General features: G+C 38.2%; 2 protein-coding genes across 14 annotated transcripts in view; both read right to left on the minus strand.

The window, feature by feature from the left end:
- Window positions 1-2,799, minus strand: part of cacna1ba (calcium channel, voltage-dependent, N type, alpha 1B subunit, a) — a 110,050-nt gene extending 107,251 nt beyond the window's left edge. For 6 of the 13 annotated variants that reach the window (XM_042724031.1, XM_042724027.1, XM_042724026.1 and 3 more), the window contains exon 1: window positions 1,008-2,798. In XM_042724031.1, coding sequence (XP_042579965.1) covers window positions 1,008-1,270 — 263 coding nt within the window. In that variant the 5' untranslated portion in view covers window positions 1,271-2,798. Of the gene's footprint in view, window positions 1-1,007 lie in introns of all 13 variants that reach the window. The other 7 variants (XM_042724036.1, XM_042724037.1, XM_042724033.1 and 4 more) reach the window with 2 other exon arrangements.
- Window positions 2,800-3,514: 715 nt separating this feature from the next.
- Window positions 3,515-17,372, minus strand: ehmt1a (euchromatic histone-lysine N-methyltransferase 1a). The gene is made up of 24 exons (XM_042724038.1): window positions 17,217-17,372; window positions 16,446-16,512; window positions 15,495-15,892; window positions 14,816-14,915; window positions 14,612-14,718; window positions 14,271-14,508; window positions 13,727-13,872; window positions 13,347-13,490; window positions 11,792-11,994; window positions 11,572-11,663; window positions 11,341-11,424; window positions 11,154-11,260; window positions 10,497-10,619; window positions 10,226-10,327; window positions 9,927-10,031; window positions 9,561-9,715; window positions 8,944-9,111; window positions 6,125-6,269; window positions 5,928-6,005; window positions 5,583-5,698; window positions 5,408-5,494; window positions 4,735-4,813; window positions 4,404-4,579; window positions 3,515-4,272 (listed from the first exon to the last, which is right to left on the minus strand). Exons 2-24 carry the CDS (start codon window positions 16,462-16,464, stop codon window positions 4,071-4,073), a joined length of 3,174 nt encoding a protein of 1,057 aa, XP_042579972.1. The 5' UTR covers window positions 16,465-16,512; window positions 17,217-17,372; the 3' UTR covers window positions 3,515-4,070.
- Window positions 17,373-17,654: the final 282 nt, after the last annotated feature.

Genomic DNA, 17,654 nt, shown 5'->3' on the forward strand with positions numbered 1-17,654 from the left:
AAATAATACAGACAAATTGGACACCAAATGTGAAATGCCCTGCAAATGTTGTTTGGCAGACAAGTTGTGAAATGTTGCCTTGTTTGTTCATTAAATTTTAATTAAACAAAATCAAAATTCTAATCTTTATTCTCTTGTGGTAAAACTGCATTTTACATTCAAGCGCTCAATAAGGCTCTATAACTTCCGCATTTCCCTGGACGCGTTTTAAAGGCGTAGGTGTTTCAGCACCTTGGAAAGCGACTAAAGCATCCCCTCAAACTTTTTCAAGTGAAAGGGAAATACTCGGAACGATTCAGATTTGAGGATCTGCCGGTGGGGACTCGGGAATGATATTAACGCGCCCATAACTTTAAAGTACTAACCTGTTCCACTTAAATTGCCTATCAGCTTTATTGCTTTTTGACTGCATCCTACGATTTAAGCTGCGAATGCTATAATATTATAACGTAAAGACTTAGCAGGTATATCTCAGTTACTTTATGACTGGTATTCCCAGGGGCAAGTCTCTGTAGACTGCACAGCAATTTAGGCAGCCTAATGCAAGAGCTGTTTTGGTTGCCATGAGCGACAGAGAGGCTCGTTTCCTGACTGAAAAGAATCAATACCGCAGTGACTGGATGTGAAAGGGACAAAAACAATAAAAACTCTAAGTTGCATTTTACGTCACGAGACTTGCATTAGCCTATATATCACATGCAAACAATTATGAATTGCATTTCGCGTGCCAATCACAAGCTTTTCCAGAGGCATTTCGTGAGAACAAACCAGTAGGACCGACCCCTCTTGTAATAATGTTTGCTCCATCAGCGAGACAACACCCTTCATGCTGCATGTCATTTAAATTCAATAAGACTGAATGCAACCGACACGATATCAACACAACTCCTTACTGTGTTGAATAAAACTTTTGCGACCTTAACTGCTGGGTGAACCAGGATTATTGCTGGTTACAAACTGTCATATTTTGCCCTCTTACAAGTGCCTGTGATTTATGTAAAGGATATGGCCACTCTGTTATTTTCTTTGCATATTTCCGAATGATATTATCTTCGCTGAAGATGAACAGGGATCGGTTGACTGTGAAACAGTTCTGTTTGATCGGTATCGGGTTGTATATGGCCATTGTCCGGGCTCTTTGGGCCATTGTTTGCTTATACATCCTCTGTCCGCCCGGGGGGCCTGGGTGCCGGCTGGCCCCTCTGCCTGGACCCGCTGGAGAGCCACCGCCTCCATACCGGGTCGGGAGATCGTCTTCGAAGCGAGCCATTCTAGAAACGCGCAGATTTGACTATAGACATCCAAATTCACATCAGACAGAGAGTAAAGAAGAAGCATCACAACGCGCGATGTAGTCCCAGCCACGAGTTCTTCTCATCCGTACAGGTCTGGCATCCACAAGAGCTTGTTCAGCCGCCACAAACACAGAGAGTTGCTTAAAGTATTCCAGCCATTCAGAGCACATCTAAACGCATCTCTGTTATGAACCGAACGCCAGTTAAAGTTTATCGCTCCACGTTACACAATCCACCAAAAAAGCGAGCGCTCATATCCAGCAAGGACAATTTTCACGCCTCACTCGAAGGATTTAGATAATCAGCCATGTCATGAATTAAGTCCAGCCGCGAAGGTGCCTTTACAAACTGTGTTGCGATTGAATGGAGTCGAGCCCACAGATTGTGAGATCCTGCTTCCCTGCGCTGTTGCAGATGCTTCGATGTTTTCCTCCGATCTCGCCTGCGCTTATCACAGATGATAGCGCGAGCGGTTCGTCGCCTTCGCGTTTATATCGTTAAAATGAAAACGCGCAAACGATATTAACAGCCTTTTTCCACTAGACCGTAGCCGGGCGATGAAATTTTAACCTATTTCTGCAGCCGCTGCTTCTTCTAAATCAGATCACGTGACTGTGAAGCAGCCTGTCAGTGGCTCCACCTGTACCGCTACAGTATCCATGGCACTGGGGCAAGAGGGGAAAATACAGCATGTACCCTTCCAGACCCCAGCAGTGAACTAAACAGCTCCTCAAACCGTTTGCACCGGTACTTTAAAGCAAGTTAAGAAGAATTGGGCACATCTGTGAGGGATGGATGCGTCTGCACTTCCCACAACTGTAAACAGATCGTTGATTTAGAAAAGGGTGGAGAAAATCAGGACATCACTCGTGACTGACGCCTTTCGGAGGGTGCACGGTCTCTTTCACATTTACGTTAACCCTTCAATAGGGCTGTTCAGTTTGTCGTCCGAAAATCCGGAAGAAAGAGGGGTTTTTTTTGAGACATGGGATCCCTTGGGAATTTTTAATGGGTTTTTAAAATGGAGCTTTCGATTTGAGTAAATTAGGGTCGGTGTTTTACATTAGTCTGCTTGAAGATACTTTCACGTTTTGCTCTAGGCCTACTACATAAATTACGTAACCTCCTCCTTGATCCTTTAACTTCATAGCAACTTGTAATTTATGTTTTTAAAAGGTTTGAGGTTGATGATTGCATGTCATTTATTTGGTAGAACAAAACGTGAAAGTGTCTTCAAGTAATGTTAAGCACAGACAAATTGTGTGCTATAGTGAAATTCAGATTGTGTTTACGACTACAAATACTGACGTAATGACTGAACAGATGTTGTTTTGAGCGCATTATTTCACCTGTTTTTAGTACAGAACATCCAATAAATACTACACTTTGTTTGCAAATACTACAACAAAATATTTTTACATAGGCTATTTATTTTACTTGTTTAAACTGCCGTTTCAGTAGGTTTTTATGGTTTTGGAAAGAAGTCTTATATGCATAATTTACCTGATAAACAGGAATGTTGTGAAAAATTAATGCAATTTAAAATAATTGTTCTACATTTTAATGTATTTTCAAATGTAATTTAATCCTATGAAGAAAAAGCTTAATTTTCAGCAGCAGCACATGATTATTCAGAAATTAGTCTAATTTGCCAATTTGGTGCTCAAGAAAAATTTCTTATTTTTTTATTATTATCCATAAGAATTTTGTTGTTGCTGTTGAAATCACGTTAGATTTTTCAGGTTTCTTTGATATTTTCAGAATTATTTGATTAACAGAAAGTTCAAAAGAACTTGTATATATATTAATTCTTTTGAACTTTCTGTAAATCAAATAATTCTGAAAAACAAATTAAATCAAAGTAACCTGAATATACATAGTATAGTATTTATTGGATATTCTGTACAAAAAAAAAAACAGGTAAAATGATAAAATAATGCACTCAAAACCAACATCTGTTCAGTCATTATACCAATATTTGTAGTCGTAAGCACACTCTGAATTTCACTGAAGCACGCAATTTTTTTTTGAGCCAAGTATATATATATATATATATATATATATATATATATATATATATATATATATATATATATATATACCCCTGTAATGCATAAATAAATTGATAGTGCTTCAGTGAAATTCTGAGTATGTTCATGACTTGTCCAGCATGAAAGACTGACTGATAGGCCACAGCTAAATTACAGATAATCAAATTAATAATAAAAACCATCACTAAAAGCTTTATTTTTCACAGGCATGATATTTAAAATTCTGCAACCATTTCCTAGTGAAGTTTCAATACATGGAAAAACTGATTAGAAAACAGCCCTGATCTTTGCTCCTGAGAAGATATGGAATAAAAAAAAAAGCCAGCAGAACGTCTCCATCTGTTCTACTACTACTTTCTTTTTTGCTTATGATAATCAACTAAAAACCCTGTTTTTTTATACCAAGTATATAATAGTTGATGCTTAAAAAAAAGTACAAAAGTCTAATATGCTAGTTCCTATATCTCATACAATTATAGAGCCTCACCATCATCTTAATATAAAAACTTTGAGACATGCATTCAGATAAAAAAGGCCCAAAACACCTTTGATTAAAAGTCTTATTACAAATGCCATCAACAGCATGTTGATAATAATAAATGATGCTGTATCTCTGCATAAATTGTCCTTCCTTGGAGCTGAGATTCAGGAAATGATGCGTTGTACTCCTAACCATATTTAAACGTAAAAGGTCTCAGCATATCCTGTTGTACGTGTGCAGGGCTCAGGCCTGAGTTATTGCTATAGCTGTGTTAGCTGACTGGATGGGTTCCACCTGAGCAACGGTCTGATCACCGAGCGCTCGCACCGAGCTATCTGCGTGGTTTTGGCCCGGAACAGTCTCTGAGTATCTACATTTTGCAGAGCCACAATGACAACGGAAGTACTTTTTCTTGATTTGCCAGTAGGGATCACCATAGTCAAACCTGATGAAAGAGAAAAGAAAATTTGTTTTAATTCAAGCAACCTGGGGAATTACTTTGATTACAAATGAGTCAATATAAATGTGTGGATAAATGAAACAAACAATGAGGGGGAAAAAATTATAAAGGTTTACCCAAGCTCGTCTCCAGCTTGAATAGCCTTGCTTGCATAGAGTGCAATTCGAGGAAAGCGCATGTCCTGGTGTTTGGTGAACACCCGCACTGGGAATAGATTGGGTTCGCAAAGGTGATTCATAAACCTACTAACATTACCATAAAACTGGCCATCAATGCAGTAGACCTCTCCAGCCTAAAAAAAGAAAAACACCATTAAATACACTATCCAAATGAGGTGTGCTTGAGCTCCATTCACATTTTAATAAACGTTAGCGCCCCCTGACGGTGAGATGTATGAAAACGTAAGAAATTTTAGCACAATATAACAAGAAAAACCTCTTAACTTGCCTTATTGTCTAGGTTGAACATGTACGAGTCATTTTCCCGAACATTAGCTTCCCCATCTGAAATGATTTCACCTGCAAACCTGCACACAGAGAAAAAATCCTCAGGGCACAAGTATTGGACCGAAACAGCATGAGATTAATCACGTCTGAATAATTGATAATTCCCCTAATGGCTTTCATTTTCGTAGCACATTTGGCATTAAATTAACATCCTCCACACTGGAGTCAGTAGAAGAGTTCTTTAGAATGCAGGCATAGCTTCTTTAATATGCTGCATGTAATTTTTTCATAATAAAATAATTCAACACCAGGATAACTATAATAATAACCCTTTAAAATGCAAATCCAAAACAACTGATGGATATATTCCAATAAAGTGATATAAAAACGTATATATACTTAATATTAATTCTTTTTTTCTTTAAAGACCCAGGATTCATACTATCCTGGATTTCGACACCTGGATTTTTTTTTTAAATATATATTTTTTTCTAGTTGTGCCAAGCCCTAAAAAATGACTGGGTAGAAACTATGAGCAAAAAAAAATCTTCATCCAGTAAACAACAAACAACTGGGAAAGGTTATAAAGCCTTTGAATACTGTTGAGGATTTGTGTTCATTTCTGTGTATTTTTATCAATGTGTAAAGCAGCTGATGTAAAGAGAGGGTCATACTCGCATACGAAAGTTCCCTCAGGAATATCCTGCAGTGCTCGGACCCCCCAGCCCATCCTCTCAGTCCTAAACACCTGCAGTCTGACCCTAAAGACGAGAAAAATATAAGTACATAAATTCAGAGTTTACAACATATTTAGGAAATATGCAATAATACATCTATTAGTTATATTACCGAAGGCCATTCTGTATCACTCTATTTCGACATGTTCTCCAACAGGAACAGGCATGGTTACACTCAAACAGGAAGGGTGGATCATCCCTGCAGAACTCTTTCAACAAGCGGCCATCCTGTGCACCAAGAAATTATAAACACTACTAATTTTAATAATAATCATTACACAGATCCCTCTCTAATCATATGGTCATACACAGCGCAATCATGGTTGGTGACTATTAATATGTTGTGAAACAGCTGCTAAAGAGCTGGGACTGGCAACATCTATTGTTTATGTCACTTTATCATTACCATGTCATTTATTCTGCTAAAATGAATAATTTAGCACTAGCAGCATCTTACCTTGTCATACCAACAGCGCATGCTGAGCTGGCCACAGATACAGCTGCTTGATGCACAGTCATCTTTACAACTGCAGTGCTATTCCAGTGAGAGATCGAGAGAGAGAGAGAGAGAGAGAGAGAGAAGCATTTCATAAAGCTGTAATAACAGCATTAACCTTGTTATGGCTTTTGACACTATGACTCTAAGCCTCTTACCTGTAAGTGTGTTATGTTCTCGTCTATATTCACTTGAGAGGTAAAGCAGTTCTCTGGAACATATTTGAAGTTGCTGGGACAGGGCTCATGGTCCATCCCATTCACACACGGCACAGGGACGTCCTCATAGCCCCGGGACACATCTCTGAAACACAACGCACAACAGTCCCACAATCACATAAAATATTTACCCACATTCTGTGCCAAACATTCAATATATTTTAAGGCCATTCTAAGCTGCACATGGGCACGACAGCTGATTTTGAAGCTGCACAAAGAAAAGCAGAACGAAGACACAAATGTGTGGATACTTTAGATTTCTTGAAGTCAAGCTAAAAAAATGGAATATTGATTCAGCTGTAGCCAGTTTTCACAGGTGTTCAGTACCTGAAACTGCAAAAATCTTGTTTGAAAAGATGTAGTAGTAGTACTGATTTATTCAAGATAAATACTGCATTACAGTACAGTACATGGACTTGAGATTCATAGCGGTTTCAATAGAGAGTAGCAAATTCTAGCTTACAAAACATACAGAAGCCACAAATTATTCTTTTATATAGTTTTCTCAAAGTGCAACTTTTTGTGTACTATAAATATTAAAAATAATAATTAGTTAGCGTTTAACAACAAACTTGTATTGCCAAAAGTTTCCTGAGTTTCACTTTAATAATCTCAAGGAAAAAAAGACAGTAAAAAGTAATATATCAGTGGTTCTTCACCAAAGGGCTGGGGCCCACAATTAATATATTAAACTAATTTAACTCTAGTTAAAGGGTTAGTTCACCCAAATATTAAAATTATGTCATTAATGACTCACCCTCATGTCGTTCCAAACCCGTAAGACCTCCGTTCATCTTCGGAACACAGTATAAGATATTTTAGATTTAGTCCGAGAGCTTTCTGTCCCTCCATTGAGAATGTATGTACGGTATACTGTCCATGTCCAGAAAGGTAATAAAAACATCTTCAAAGTAGTCCATGTGACATCAGAGGGTCCGTTAGAATTTTTTGAAGCATCGAAAATACATTTTGGTCCAAGAATATCAAAAACTACTACTTTATTCAGCATTGACTTCTCTCCCGGGTCTGTTATGAGCACCTCACATCCGGTTCGCGAACGAATCACTCGATGTAACCGGATCTTCTTGAACCAGTTCACCAAATCGAACTGAATCGTTTGAAACGGTTCGCGTCAACAATAAGCATTAATCCACAAATGACTTAAGCTGTTAACTTTTTTAACATGGCTGACACTCCCTCTGAGTTCAAATAAACCAATATCCCGGAGTAATTCATTTACTCAAACAGTACACTGACTGAACCGAGCCAGATAACGAACGAAACATTGACTCGTTCTCGAGTCAAGAACCGTTTCTGTCGGACGCGTCCGATTCGAGAACCGAGGAGCTGATGATACTGCGCATGGGTGATTCAGACTGACACACAGCGCGTCTGAACTGAACTGGTTCTTTTGGTGATTGATTCTGAACCGATTCTGTGCTAATGTTATGAGCGCGGGGTAAACCGAAGGCTTCAATCAAGGGCAATCATCGCCAATGAAGTCATTACGTCGAGCGCAAAAGAACTGGTGAACCGCTTTCGGCAACCGGTTTATTGAATCAAACTGTCCGAAAGAACCGGTTCGCGGAGAAGAACAGAACTTCCCATCACTACCGGTGATCCGAAAAACCGATGCAACCGGTTCTTGACTCGAGAACGAGTCAATGTTTTGTTCGTTATCTGGCTCGGTTCAGTCAGTGTACTGTTTGAGTAAATGAATTACTCCGGGATATTGATTTATTTTAACTCAGAGGGAGTGTCAGCCATGTTAAAAAAGTTAACAGCTTAAGTCATTGGTGGATTAATGCTTATTGTTGACGCGAACCGTTTCAAACGATTCAGTTCGATTTGGTGAACTGGTTCAAGAAGATCCGGTTACATCGAGTGATTCGTTCGCGAACCGGATGTGAGGTGAATGCGCTCATAACAGACCCGGGAGAGAAGTCAATGCTGAATAAAGACGTAGTTTTTGATATTTTTGGACCAAAATGTATTTTGGATGCTTCAAAAAATTCTAACGGACCCTCTGATGTCACATGGACTACTTTGAAGATGTATTTATTACCCTTTTGGACGTGGACAGTATACCGTACATACATTCTCAATGGAGGGACTGAAAGCTCTCGGACTAAATCTAAAATATCTTAAACTGTGTTCCGAAGATGAACGGAGGTCTCAGGGGTTTGGAACGACATGAGGGTGAGTCATTAATGACATAATTTTAATATTTGGGTGAACTAACCCTTTAACTCTATTTTCTATTTTATTTTCCATTTTGTATTGAGGATCATGCATTGAAACTTTTGGAATCAAAAAATCAATAGTGGATCATTAATTTATTATCAAACAAATAATTCCAGCATAATTACCAGAAATATTTTAGCCTCTGTGTGGGGGCTTGGAATATTGCATTGGACTCACAAAGAAAAACTGTTTTAAGACAATTGTCTTTATATTTTGCTTAAGCATGCCAGCGGGAAGGATTCATTTATATTTTCAAACATTTCTTTTGCCATTAATTGCAATAATACAGTAAGATATTTGTATGCACAAGGAGCCTCAAAAACCGAGATCTGAGCTCACCATCATCAAGTCTGTCGGCGATTACATAAAGAGACAGAAAACAAACAGACTTAACCCATAAGAACTGTAAAAGCACCTCCAAGATGCTTGGAAAAAGAATTGAATATGTAACAAAATACTGTCTGTGATATTAACCTGCAAAACAGAAAGATTTAAGCATAGTGTTCTTGCATTACCTGCAGAGGAGTCTTTCTCTTAGGCTGTCTCTGCCTCTCCTAGCGTCTGTCAGCTTCTTATTGGTGTTGAGGATAGTCCACATCTTGGAATTTATACTACAGCAATCCAAAGGAGTTTCACCGTCCTTGTTTTTCAGATTTACATCTGCTCCTCGAGACAGAAACAGCCTAAAGACAAAGCTTAAGATTAGTCCTTTTACAACTGACAGATCCAGCCACAAACCTTGGTCTGAATTGAATCTGAATTCTCTATAGTTTACTTTCCATAACTGACACTGATATTCTCCTATCTCTGAGAAGCTGCTTTAACACAATCTGTATTGTATAAAGTGCTATAGAAATAAAGGTGACTAGAAAAATCAAATGGAGACACTGTAATGCTCAATATGGTGGTAAATATATTTTGGAAATTTTTGTGATCCAATTTATCCGAAAGTCATTCATTGAAGCAGATTTGAATTGTACTTGTATGTCTTTTGCCTACAGAGAAACCCAGTTTGTTACTCAGATGGCCTCAACTGAACTGACTTTACCTAAAGGGACCTTGGGATATTTCAGCGCTCATAAAGGGTCTTGCTCCCAGTTACCTAGGTATACTCTCTTTGTTCTGCACTTACATTACACAGTCCAGCTGGTTCTGTCTGACAGCAATGTGGAGCGGTGAGTCTCCATGGATGTTCACAGCATGTAGGTCAGATCTCTTGTCAAGCAGCAACTGAGCGATCTCATCACAGCCAGAGAATGCTGCCCAGTGGAGGCAGACATTCTCCTCCTAGATAACACATCAGACCACAAGCAAAATTAATCTTGTATCTACCATACATAAGCACTAGTGTTCTAAAGTTTTGGACTGGTAAGATTAATGTCACATGATCCTAAAAAAAATCATTCTAATATGCTGGCTTTGTGCTCAAGAAACATTTCTTTTTAATATCAATGTTGGAAACAGCTTCATTCTTGAAAAAAGAAACACTCTCACAGACCTTATCTCTTATTTGGACATCAGCTCCCGCTGAGATCAGCATCTTCACCTGCTCTAGATTCATGTTTTCAGTTGCCCAGGTAAGAGGAGCCCACCCGCCATCATCCTGACCAAAAGAAGAAGACCCATAATCTTCAATTATAAAGCACTCCTGTATCCATACAGCATCTAAGAATTGCTGTCAAAACCTCCTTACAACTGCCACACAAAACTCAAATTAAAATCTAATTTAAGGGTAAATAAATATGGCATGTACACAAAAATGTATATTCTATATAACAAACTCATGCACATTGTTACCTTACAGTTGATGTCTATGGATGGCATGGAGACAAGATACTGCAGCACACCTGTGTGTCCTCCTCTGGCTGCCAAGTGAAGACATGTAGAGCCTCTCATATCCTGTGAAGGAGGCATAAATCACTAGATTTTAATCATGCACATACCTTGCAAACTGAACACATGGAATACAGTGGCTTAGGGATTTCAATACCTCATTAACTCAATGAGATAACTTGCAAAACATTTTGTATTTCACAGTTGATTGACAGATGAAGGCTGGCTATTGTACCTTATGCCCAGTAGAAGCGCCAGCTTTCAGTAAGTATTTCACTGTTTCTAGATGATTGTTCTCACAAGCATACATCAGAGGAGTCCTCTGCTCCGCATCACACATGTCCAGGTTCGCACCAGCCTATAGAGATAAAGAAAATATTTATATTACTAAACTTCAATATTAAATAAAAGCATATTATACTGGATGTACTCATGGAAATGGAATACTAAAAAAATAATAAAATAAATTAATTTAATTTAATAAATTAAATTAAATAATAATAATAATAAAAAAATTAAGTTAATACCCATGTTATACAATGTATTTGCATCAGATTCTATTAAAACTGTTTTCAAATGTTATCATAAATAAATAAATGTTTAGAATGATTTTGATGAATAATGTGACACTGAAGGCTGAACTTATTCAGCTTTGCCATCACAGGAATAAATTACAGTTTGAAACAATTAAAATAATAATAATAAATATTTAAAATATTAATATTTCTCATTATTATTGTTTTTACTGCATTCTAAAAAATGTAGCCTTGCTGAGCATAAGAGATTTCTTTCAGTAACATAAACTTACAGACCCTAGACTTTCGAATGGTAGTGTATATTAAGAAACAGATCATTTTTGAATGTGATTGTGTACTATTAGCCTAAGCAGTACCTGTACTAGTACATGGCAGATCTCTTTATGTCCCTCCTCAGCAGCACAATGCAAGGAAGTCTTCCTCTTCTCACTGTCCATCCGCAAATTTGGGTCCACACCTTCCACTGATTACCATCAAAACAATAACAGTTATCAATCACAAAGCATCTAGTACATCATGCATATATCTTGAGAAAAATCCTACCCAGCATATGCAGGATCCTCTGGAGCTCTCCTCTCTTTGAAGAGAAGTAAAGCTGCTTTGGGGGCAGCTTGAATTTCTTATACTGAAAAATATGCAATGCTTGTTTTAAACAATAGGCAACAAAGCAAATCTACAAATGGTGAAGAGTCAAATAAACTATCTAATGCATTTATTTAATGACATAGGATCAGGACATCACTGATTTACAGGACCAGGACACAGATCCTTACTTCCCATCCTCAAGTGCATTTAAAACGCTTTCCAGTGATTCTTTAGCAGGATCTATAACTCCACCAACAGTTACGGAGTCCAATTTAGCCCTGCTGTAAGACACAATAATAACAGATATACCACAACGTAACCAGTGTGAGCAAACACATCACCATATTAGATGTGGGAAAAGGTACAGAGAAATATTTTCAAACACCGGGATGACCTGATTTAAACTTACTCCATTAAGGCGGTGTCTCTTTTGTGCGCGGGCACTGCAGCTGTTGGCACTGCACAGTCAGGTTTGGGGATCGTGACCTCCTTAGCATGACTAGCCTCCTCACCGCAGTGAGGGCAGTAGACCTGACCTCTGATCAGAGAGGCACAGCTCCGGTGAAAGCGGTGAGAGATGTTCCCATCTGGCTGACATTCCATAAACGTCCCCTGGATTAGACAGATCGCTATAATATTAATTTTGTCAAATCAGTGTATCAGGTTTTAACTCCCAAGCTGAACTATTAAAGGTGCAACTTTTTGTAATTAAATAAACTGTTGCCGCTAATGAAATTATTAGCACTTAAAATGTTTAAAATCAAGCACACTCACACCTGCTGAATTCTACATGGACCTCACAAAACACTTATTAATCATGGCTGACTGCTAATAGCTGATAAAATGTATTTCTACAATGGCATCCCAAGGCCAACACAAAAACAATGTCCCTAATGTACAGTATTTGCTTGATAAAATAAAAATGAATAATGAAAGTGTATACATCTTTAATTTTGGGATACTTTGGGAAAGCTCGTCATTTAGCTTTGCCATCACAGGAAATAAATGAAATTTTACAATATATTAAAATATAAAAACAGTTATTATCTTATTACAGTTATTAAAATAATATTTCACAATATTACAGTTTGACTGTTTTTTTTAGGCTACGCTTACATGACATTGATGTAGTCAAAAAACTGAAACGTTTTTCCCTTGAGTTTTTAAAAATTTCACGTATACACGACAGCATTTTCAAAACTATTCGCGTTTACACAATTCTGATAAAACAGCCAAAAACGCTGTATTACGTACACCAGTCCAGTAGTTGGTGCTGTCACCTTGTTAGTAAACAGTACCTGTAGGGAAGTGACATTACATGTTGTATATGATGCGTTTCCGCTGTTGGTTGTAATATTGATGAAGTAAATCCACACTTTGCTGAAGAAGCGTTAGCAAACTCTTGAGCAGCAACAACACTGCATTTATTTACATTTATGCATTTAGCAGATGCTTTTATCCAAAGTGACTTACAGTGCATTCAGGCTATACATATTTTTATCAGTATGTGTGTTCCCTGGGAATTGAACCCACAACCTTTTGCGTTGCTAACGCAATGCTCTACCACTGAGCTACAAGAACACCATGTACTCCGCCATTGTTGTGTATGTTTGTTCGCGCTTTCCTTTAAAATCGTCACGTATTGCACATGTCTGCATACCTAACACATACTACGCACGCATATGACATCACTGTTTTCAAAGACTCCCGTATTGGGTGTTTGTTTACTCAGAAATGATAACGGTGCCATTTTCAAAACCTTACACTTTAAAACCGTTTTCAAAAACATGCCTTTTCAATCCCCAAAATGCTTCTGTTGTGTACACAAACAGTCAAAACGCATAAACAGTTTCCCGTTTTTGGCTGAAAATGTTGTCGTGTAAACGGCACCTTAATCAAATAAATGCAGGTTTAAAAAAATAAATAAATAAAAACCTTTGAAAGCTAGTGTATGTTTTACTTACAGCCCTGCAGAAGAAACCACAGCCTGGGCAGCTCTGGTGTTTCACCATGCCCGCACGATGATCCTCGCACAACACTAGCAATGGAATCCTCAGAGAGGGACGCATCATTTCCTGCTTCAGAATCACCTTCCGACATAAACTCAGCTAGAGGGGGGGGGAACTCATATTCACTCAAAAATGTTTTTCTTTAATACTTTCTTGAAATTGATTTAAATTTTTACCAATCAAACACATTAGTATAATGCTATCATACATAAAAAGCATATACTACAGTTACTCTGTGAATGTAACCGTAACTGTTGCAGTGGTGTGTATGTAGTTAATGATTTCATTTTGTTATCCTTTCACAGACAGATGTTTTGAAACATGACATGTTCTACCTTTCCATCAACACTCTCTACAGCCATGCACTTGCCCTCAGCAAGGGTTACTACATCCTGGTTCTTCGGAGCCTCCATGCGACAGCTACACAGTGGAGGTTCCAATGTGTCATCAGCCTCCATGTTCTCTTTATCCTCCGGCAAACCTGATAAACACAAACACTAAAGTCCACTTTAGGTACTTGAGGGTTGTTTTCTTACAGTTTTAGCCCTCTGATACTAGAATATCCTAGGCTACTAAATCCTCCCTGATCTGCCAATTCTTTTCTTTTTTTTATTATGATGTATTAAATCAAGTCAATATGCAACAAAAAGGTGTTTGTTTTTACAAAGGGTCTGTGTGTATGTTGCCATGTGGTCTTATTGTCTTACAAAGTCAGAATGCTCTGTCTGAAACCTGCCTCTGCTCATTCTGAGATCAACCTAATGTATGAAAACAAACAGATCGGAAGTATATACATTTCATGACGTGGCAGTATGAAATACATAAGCAAGCAAGAAGTGGACTTCAATTCTATTGTCTTCAGGTGCAGATAATATCTACCTGTGGGGACTGCAGTGAACATGCTTTCATGAGCCAGAGCATGCAGAGGCAGCTCTGTGTATTCTTCAGCGTGGTCTTGTGGAAGGCTCTCCGTTTCCTTGTTCTTATGCAGTTCTGCTGCAGTTTCTCTCTCAGCCGCTGAAATCTGCTTCGCTGGTTTCTCAGAACTAACTCTATTTTTGAATGCCTCTTCAATGGACATCTGCCCACCTTTGGAGCCGGCTGTATGTGAATCCTTCTGCAGGATTTGGAAACAAAGATCTTGAATGTTCAAGATTGGGCCAAGATGAATGACTTCATTTCACACACGTGTACGTAGTCGAATGTGTAAGATATCAGACCTGCTCATTTGAAGAGGACAACGAGACATTCGGTTTCTTGGACACTTTTGGTTTCTTTTTGGGAACAAAATTATATAAGCCCATTTTTCTTTTCTTCTTTTTGGAGGCTGCAGAAGAATACAAACAGAGGGGCATGCAATTGGTTTTACTCTCTTGTGTTCTAAACAAATGCAACTCAGTTTTTTTAGCTAAAAAAATTCCCACCTGTTTGTGTTGAGTCTTTGAGTTCCTGAGGTACACTGAGATGCTGTGTGGGCAAGGACTCCACGTCTCTCTCATACACACTTTTCTCTCTGTTCATTGTCTGGTGTTGCATTAATAAAAACAGACATATATAAGTCTTTTTTGGACAGATTTTGGTATCACTTTAGTATAGGGACCAATTCTCACTATTAACTAGCTGCTTATTAGCATGCCTATTATTAATACATTGGCTGTTTATTAGCACATATTCTGCATGACCATATTCTACATCCCTAATCCTAAACTTAACAACTACCTTACTTTTAAAGAGTTAATGATTTTATTCAGTAACGACACATTCAATTGTTCCCTAGTCACAGTAAAGAATTTTTTTTTTTTTTTAATAAATGCTCTTTGAATTTGACTATGCATCAGTATAAATGTTCCTGTAGCTCAAGGTTGGGGGTTTGATCCCCGGGAACACATGATAGGTTAAAATTGATAGGCTGAATGCACTGTAAGTCGCTTTGGATAAAAGCATCTGCTAAATGCATACATTTTCAAATATCCAACCATGTTCAGAAATGTGTGTTAGTCCCCCTAACACACACATTTTAGGTTATCATCAAAAGCCATGCATTCCACATTTTCCTGACTCATTAATATGAACTAGACAGTACATAAGCAAGCAGCAGGCTACCTTCAGAGCAGATGGAGCTGGTGCTGGTCTAACCATGGTTTTCCAAGCCAAACGTGGCGGAGCAGGATTCACAGCTTTAAACTCCTCCGGCCCTCTCTGGGCATCCCCTTCCTGTCTGGCTGCAGGTGAGGACAAAGTGGGGATGCTCTTGGCAGCATTACCAGACTCAGAACTCTGTGTTTCTGAAGCATCTTGTTTATCTTGCTGGATAGAGCCATGATTTCCTGAGATGATGTTTTCAGCTGGTAGCTTGAGGGATGTCTGGCCAGAGAATAGCTGAAAGCCGGTCCCTGTGCTCTTCGTGCTGTCTAGATCACTCTGTTTACCAACTTTTGGGGCAGCACCAAGGGATTTGGTCTTCCTGCCTCTTCTCGGTGGGTCTGCAGGGCTGTCCATACCTACAACCACAACATGATAAAATATGACCGTGGAGCACAAATCCAGTCATAAGTAGCATGGGTATATTTGTAGCAATAGCCAACAATACATTGTATGGGTCAAAAATATAAAAAATTTTATGCCAAAAATCATTAGGATATTAAATAAAGAAAAATGTGTAATATGCATTGCTTAGAACTTAATTTGGACAACTTTAAAGGTGATTTTCTCAATATTTAGATTTTTTTGCACCCTCAGTTTCCAGATTTTCAAATAGTTGCATCTCAGACAAATGTTGTCCTATTCTACCAAACCATACACCAATGGAAATCTTATTTATTCAAATTTCAGATGATGTATAAATCTCAATATCAAAAAAATGACCCTTGTGACTGGTTTTGTGCTCCAGGGTCAAATATATATAAAAACACTAAGGTATGTAAACAATGTGCATTTCACACTTGATACATGAATAATAATAAAAATAATATACCAAATGCCTTTGTAGTATGGGATGCATTAACTGGCCTGAATGTGCATTATGAATAATAACCTTGTAATCAATAAACTCACCTTTTTTGGACTTGGCCATGGCAGGGGGAACCTGGAGCAATCCAAGAAGACCTCCAAGTTCCTTCCTCTGTGAGAATTTACAGTGTTATAATATGATCATACTCGCATGTTTTATAATAATCAGATATTTAATGTAAAAAAAATAAATGTGCGACCAAATAATATATAAAAAACATGTACAAATATATAGTCATAATGTAAATTATATTGTATGATTGAAGCATAAATGGTTATTTCTTATGTAAAATGAGAGAAATAAAGCAATTTAAACGATTCTACATGTGATCCGATTTTTTTTTTTAATATGTATAACTGGTATTGATGGGGGCAAACAATATATCACCGGGCTCTGAAGGGCTACGTTTCAAAATCTAGTAAACTGCCTACTTAGAACAGTTTTGCCATCAAATGCTGTCTGGCTGGCTGGGCATCACACAAGATTTTGAGAAACAGCCAACTAATGTGTCTCTTCCGCCCTCCAAAACGCTCAATTTTACTTTCTTTGCATTGCTGAAAGATGCATGACAGCCTTATTAGACTCGTGATTTCCTGTGTCTTATTAACTGAGGCATATAACAGCATTTGTTAATGTTTATGTCGAACTCAGCGCTCACTGTGGGCGGAATTACAATGAACAACATGAAACAATGTAGCTAACAGACGCGCATGACACCAGCCACACTACCACAAATCTAGACGGAGCATGTAACTATAAACTACCTTCGGCGTGGGGCATTTATCCACAAAAATGACTGCTTTGCACATACTTACCCGTTAACTTATGATGGTTTGCATTTTTGTAAAATAACTCAATTCATTCCGAAAGTTTAGAGGCTCGTCTTCCTCTCTGCAGTGCACTTCCCTGCTACATGCAGCCTGCGACTGTCATGTGACCATACAGCGCCCTCTACCGGTAAGGGGGGCGTTTACTGTCTGGGTTTAGTTGCGAAGTGTGTAAACCTCAGGCCCACTATAAACCATTCGTGCATTTTTTTGTTGTTGTGTTGTGGGTTTTTTTACCTTCTCGATACGAAACATAAGCATAAGTATCACGAATCATATGTATGTCGCAATAAATTAAGACATTATTGGGGAAAAAACAATATTGTTTGCACCTCAACAAATTGAGCCACAAGAATTGCTGTGTCTGCATGTACCTATAGAAATTCCTTTGAAATCACTGACCACACACTTTTCTAATGTGTGGCA

The sequence above is a fragment of the Cyprinus carpio genome, chromosome B5 (assembly GCF_018340385.1).
Source record: "Cyprinus carpio isolate SPL01 chromosome B5, ASM1834038v1, whole genome shotgun sequence".
Taxonomy (NCBI): Eukaryota; Metazoa; Chordata; class Actinopteri; order Cypriniformes; family Cyprinidae; genus Cyprinus; species Cyprinus carpio.

What these genes read in the sequence shown, in the direction of transcription:
- ehmt1a (XM_042724038.1), bottom strand. An exon ending in AGAGACACCGCCTTAATGGA is followed by an intron (nt 11,664 to 11,791) that starts GTAAGTTTAAAT and finishes TGTGTCTTACAG; the next exon opens with CAGGGCTAAATTGGACTCCG. An exon ending in ATGTCCAAATAAGAGATAAG is followed by an intron (nt 9,716 to 9,926) that starts GTCTGTGAGAGT and finishes TGTGTTATCTAG; the next exon opens with GAGGAGAATGTCTGCCTCCA.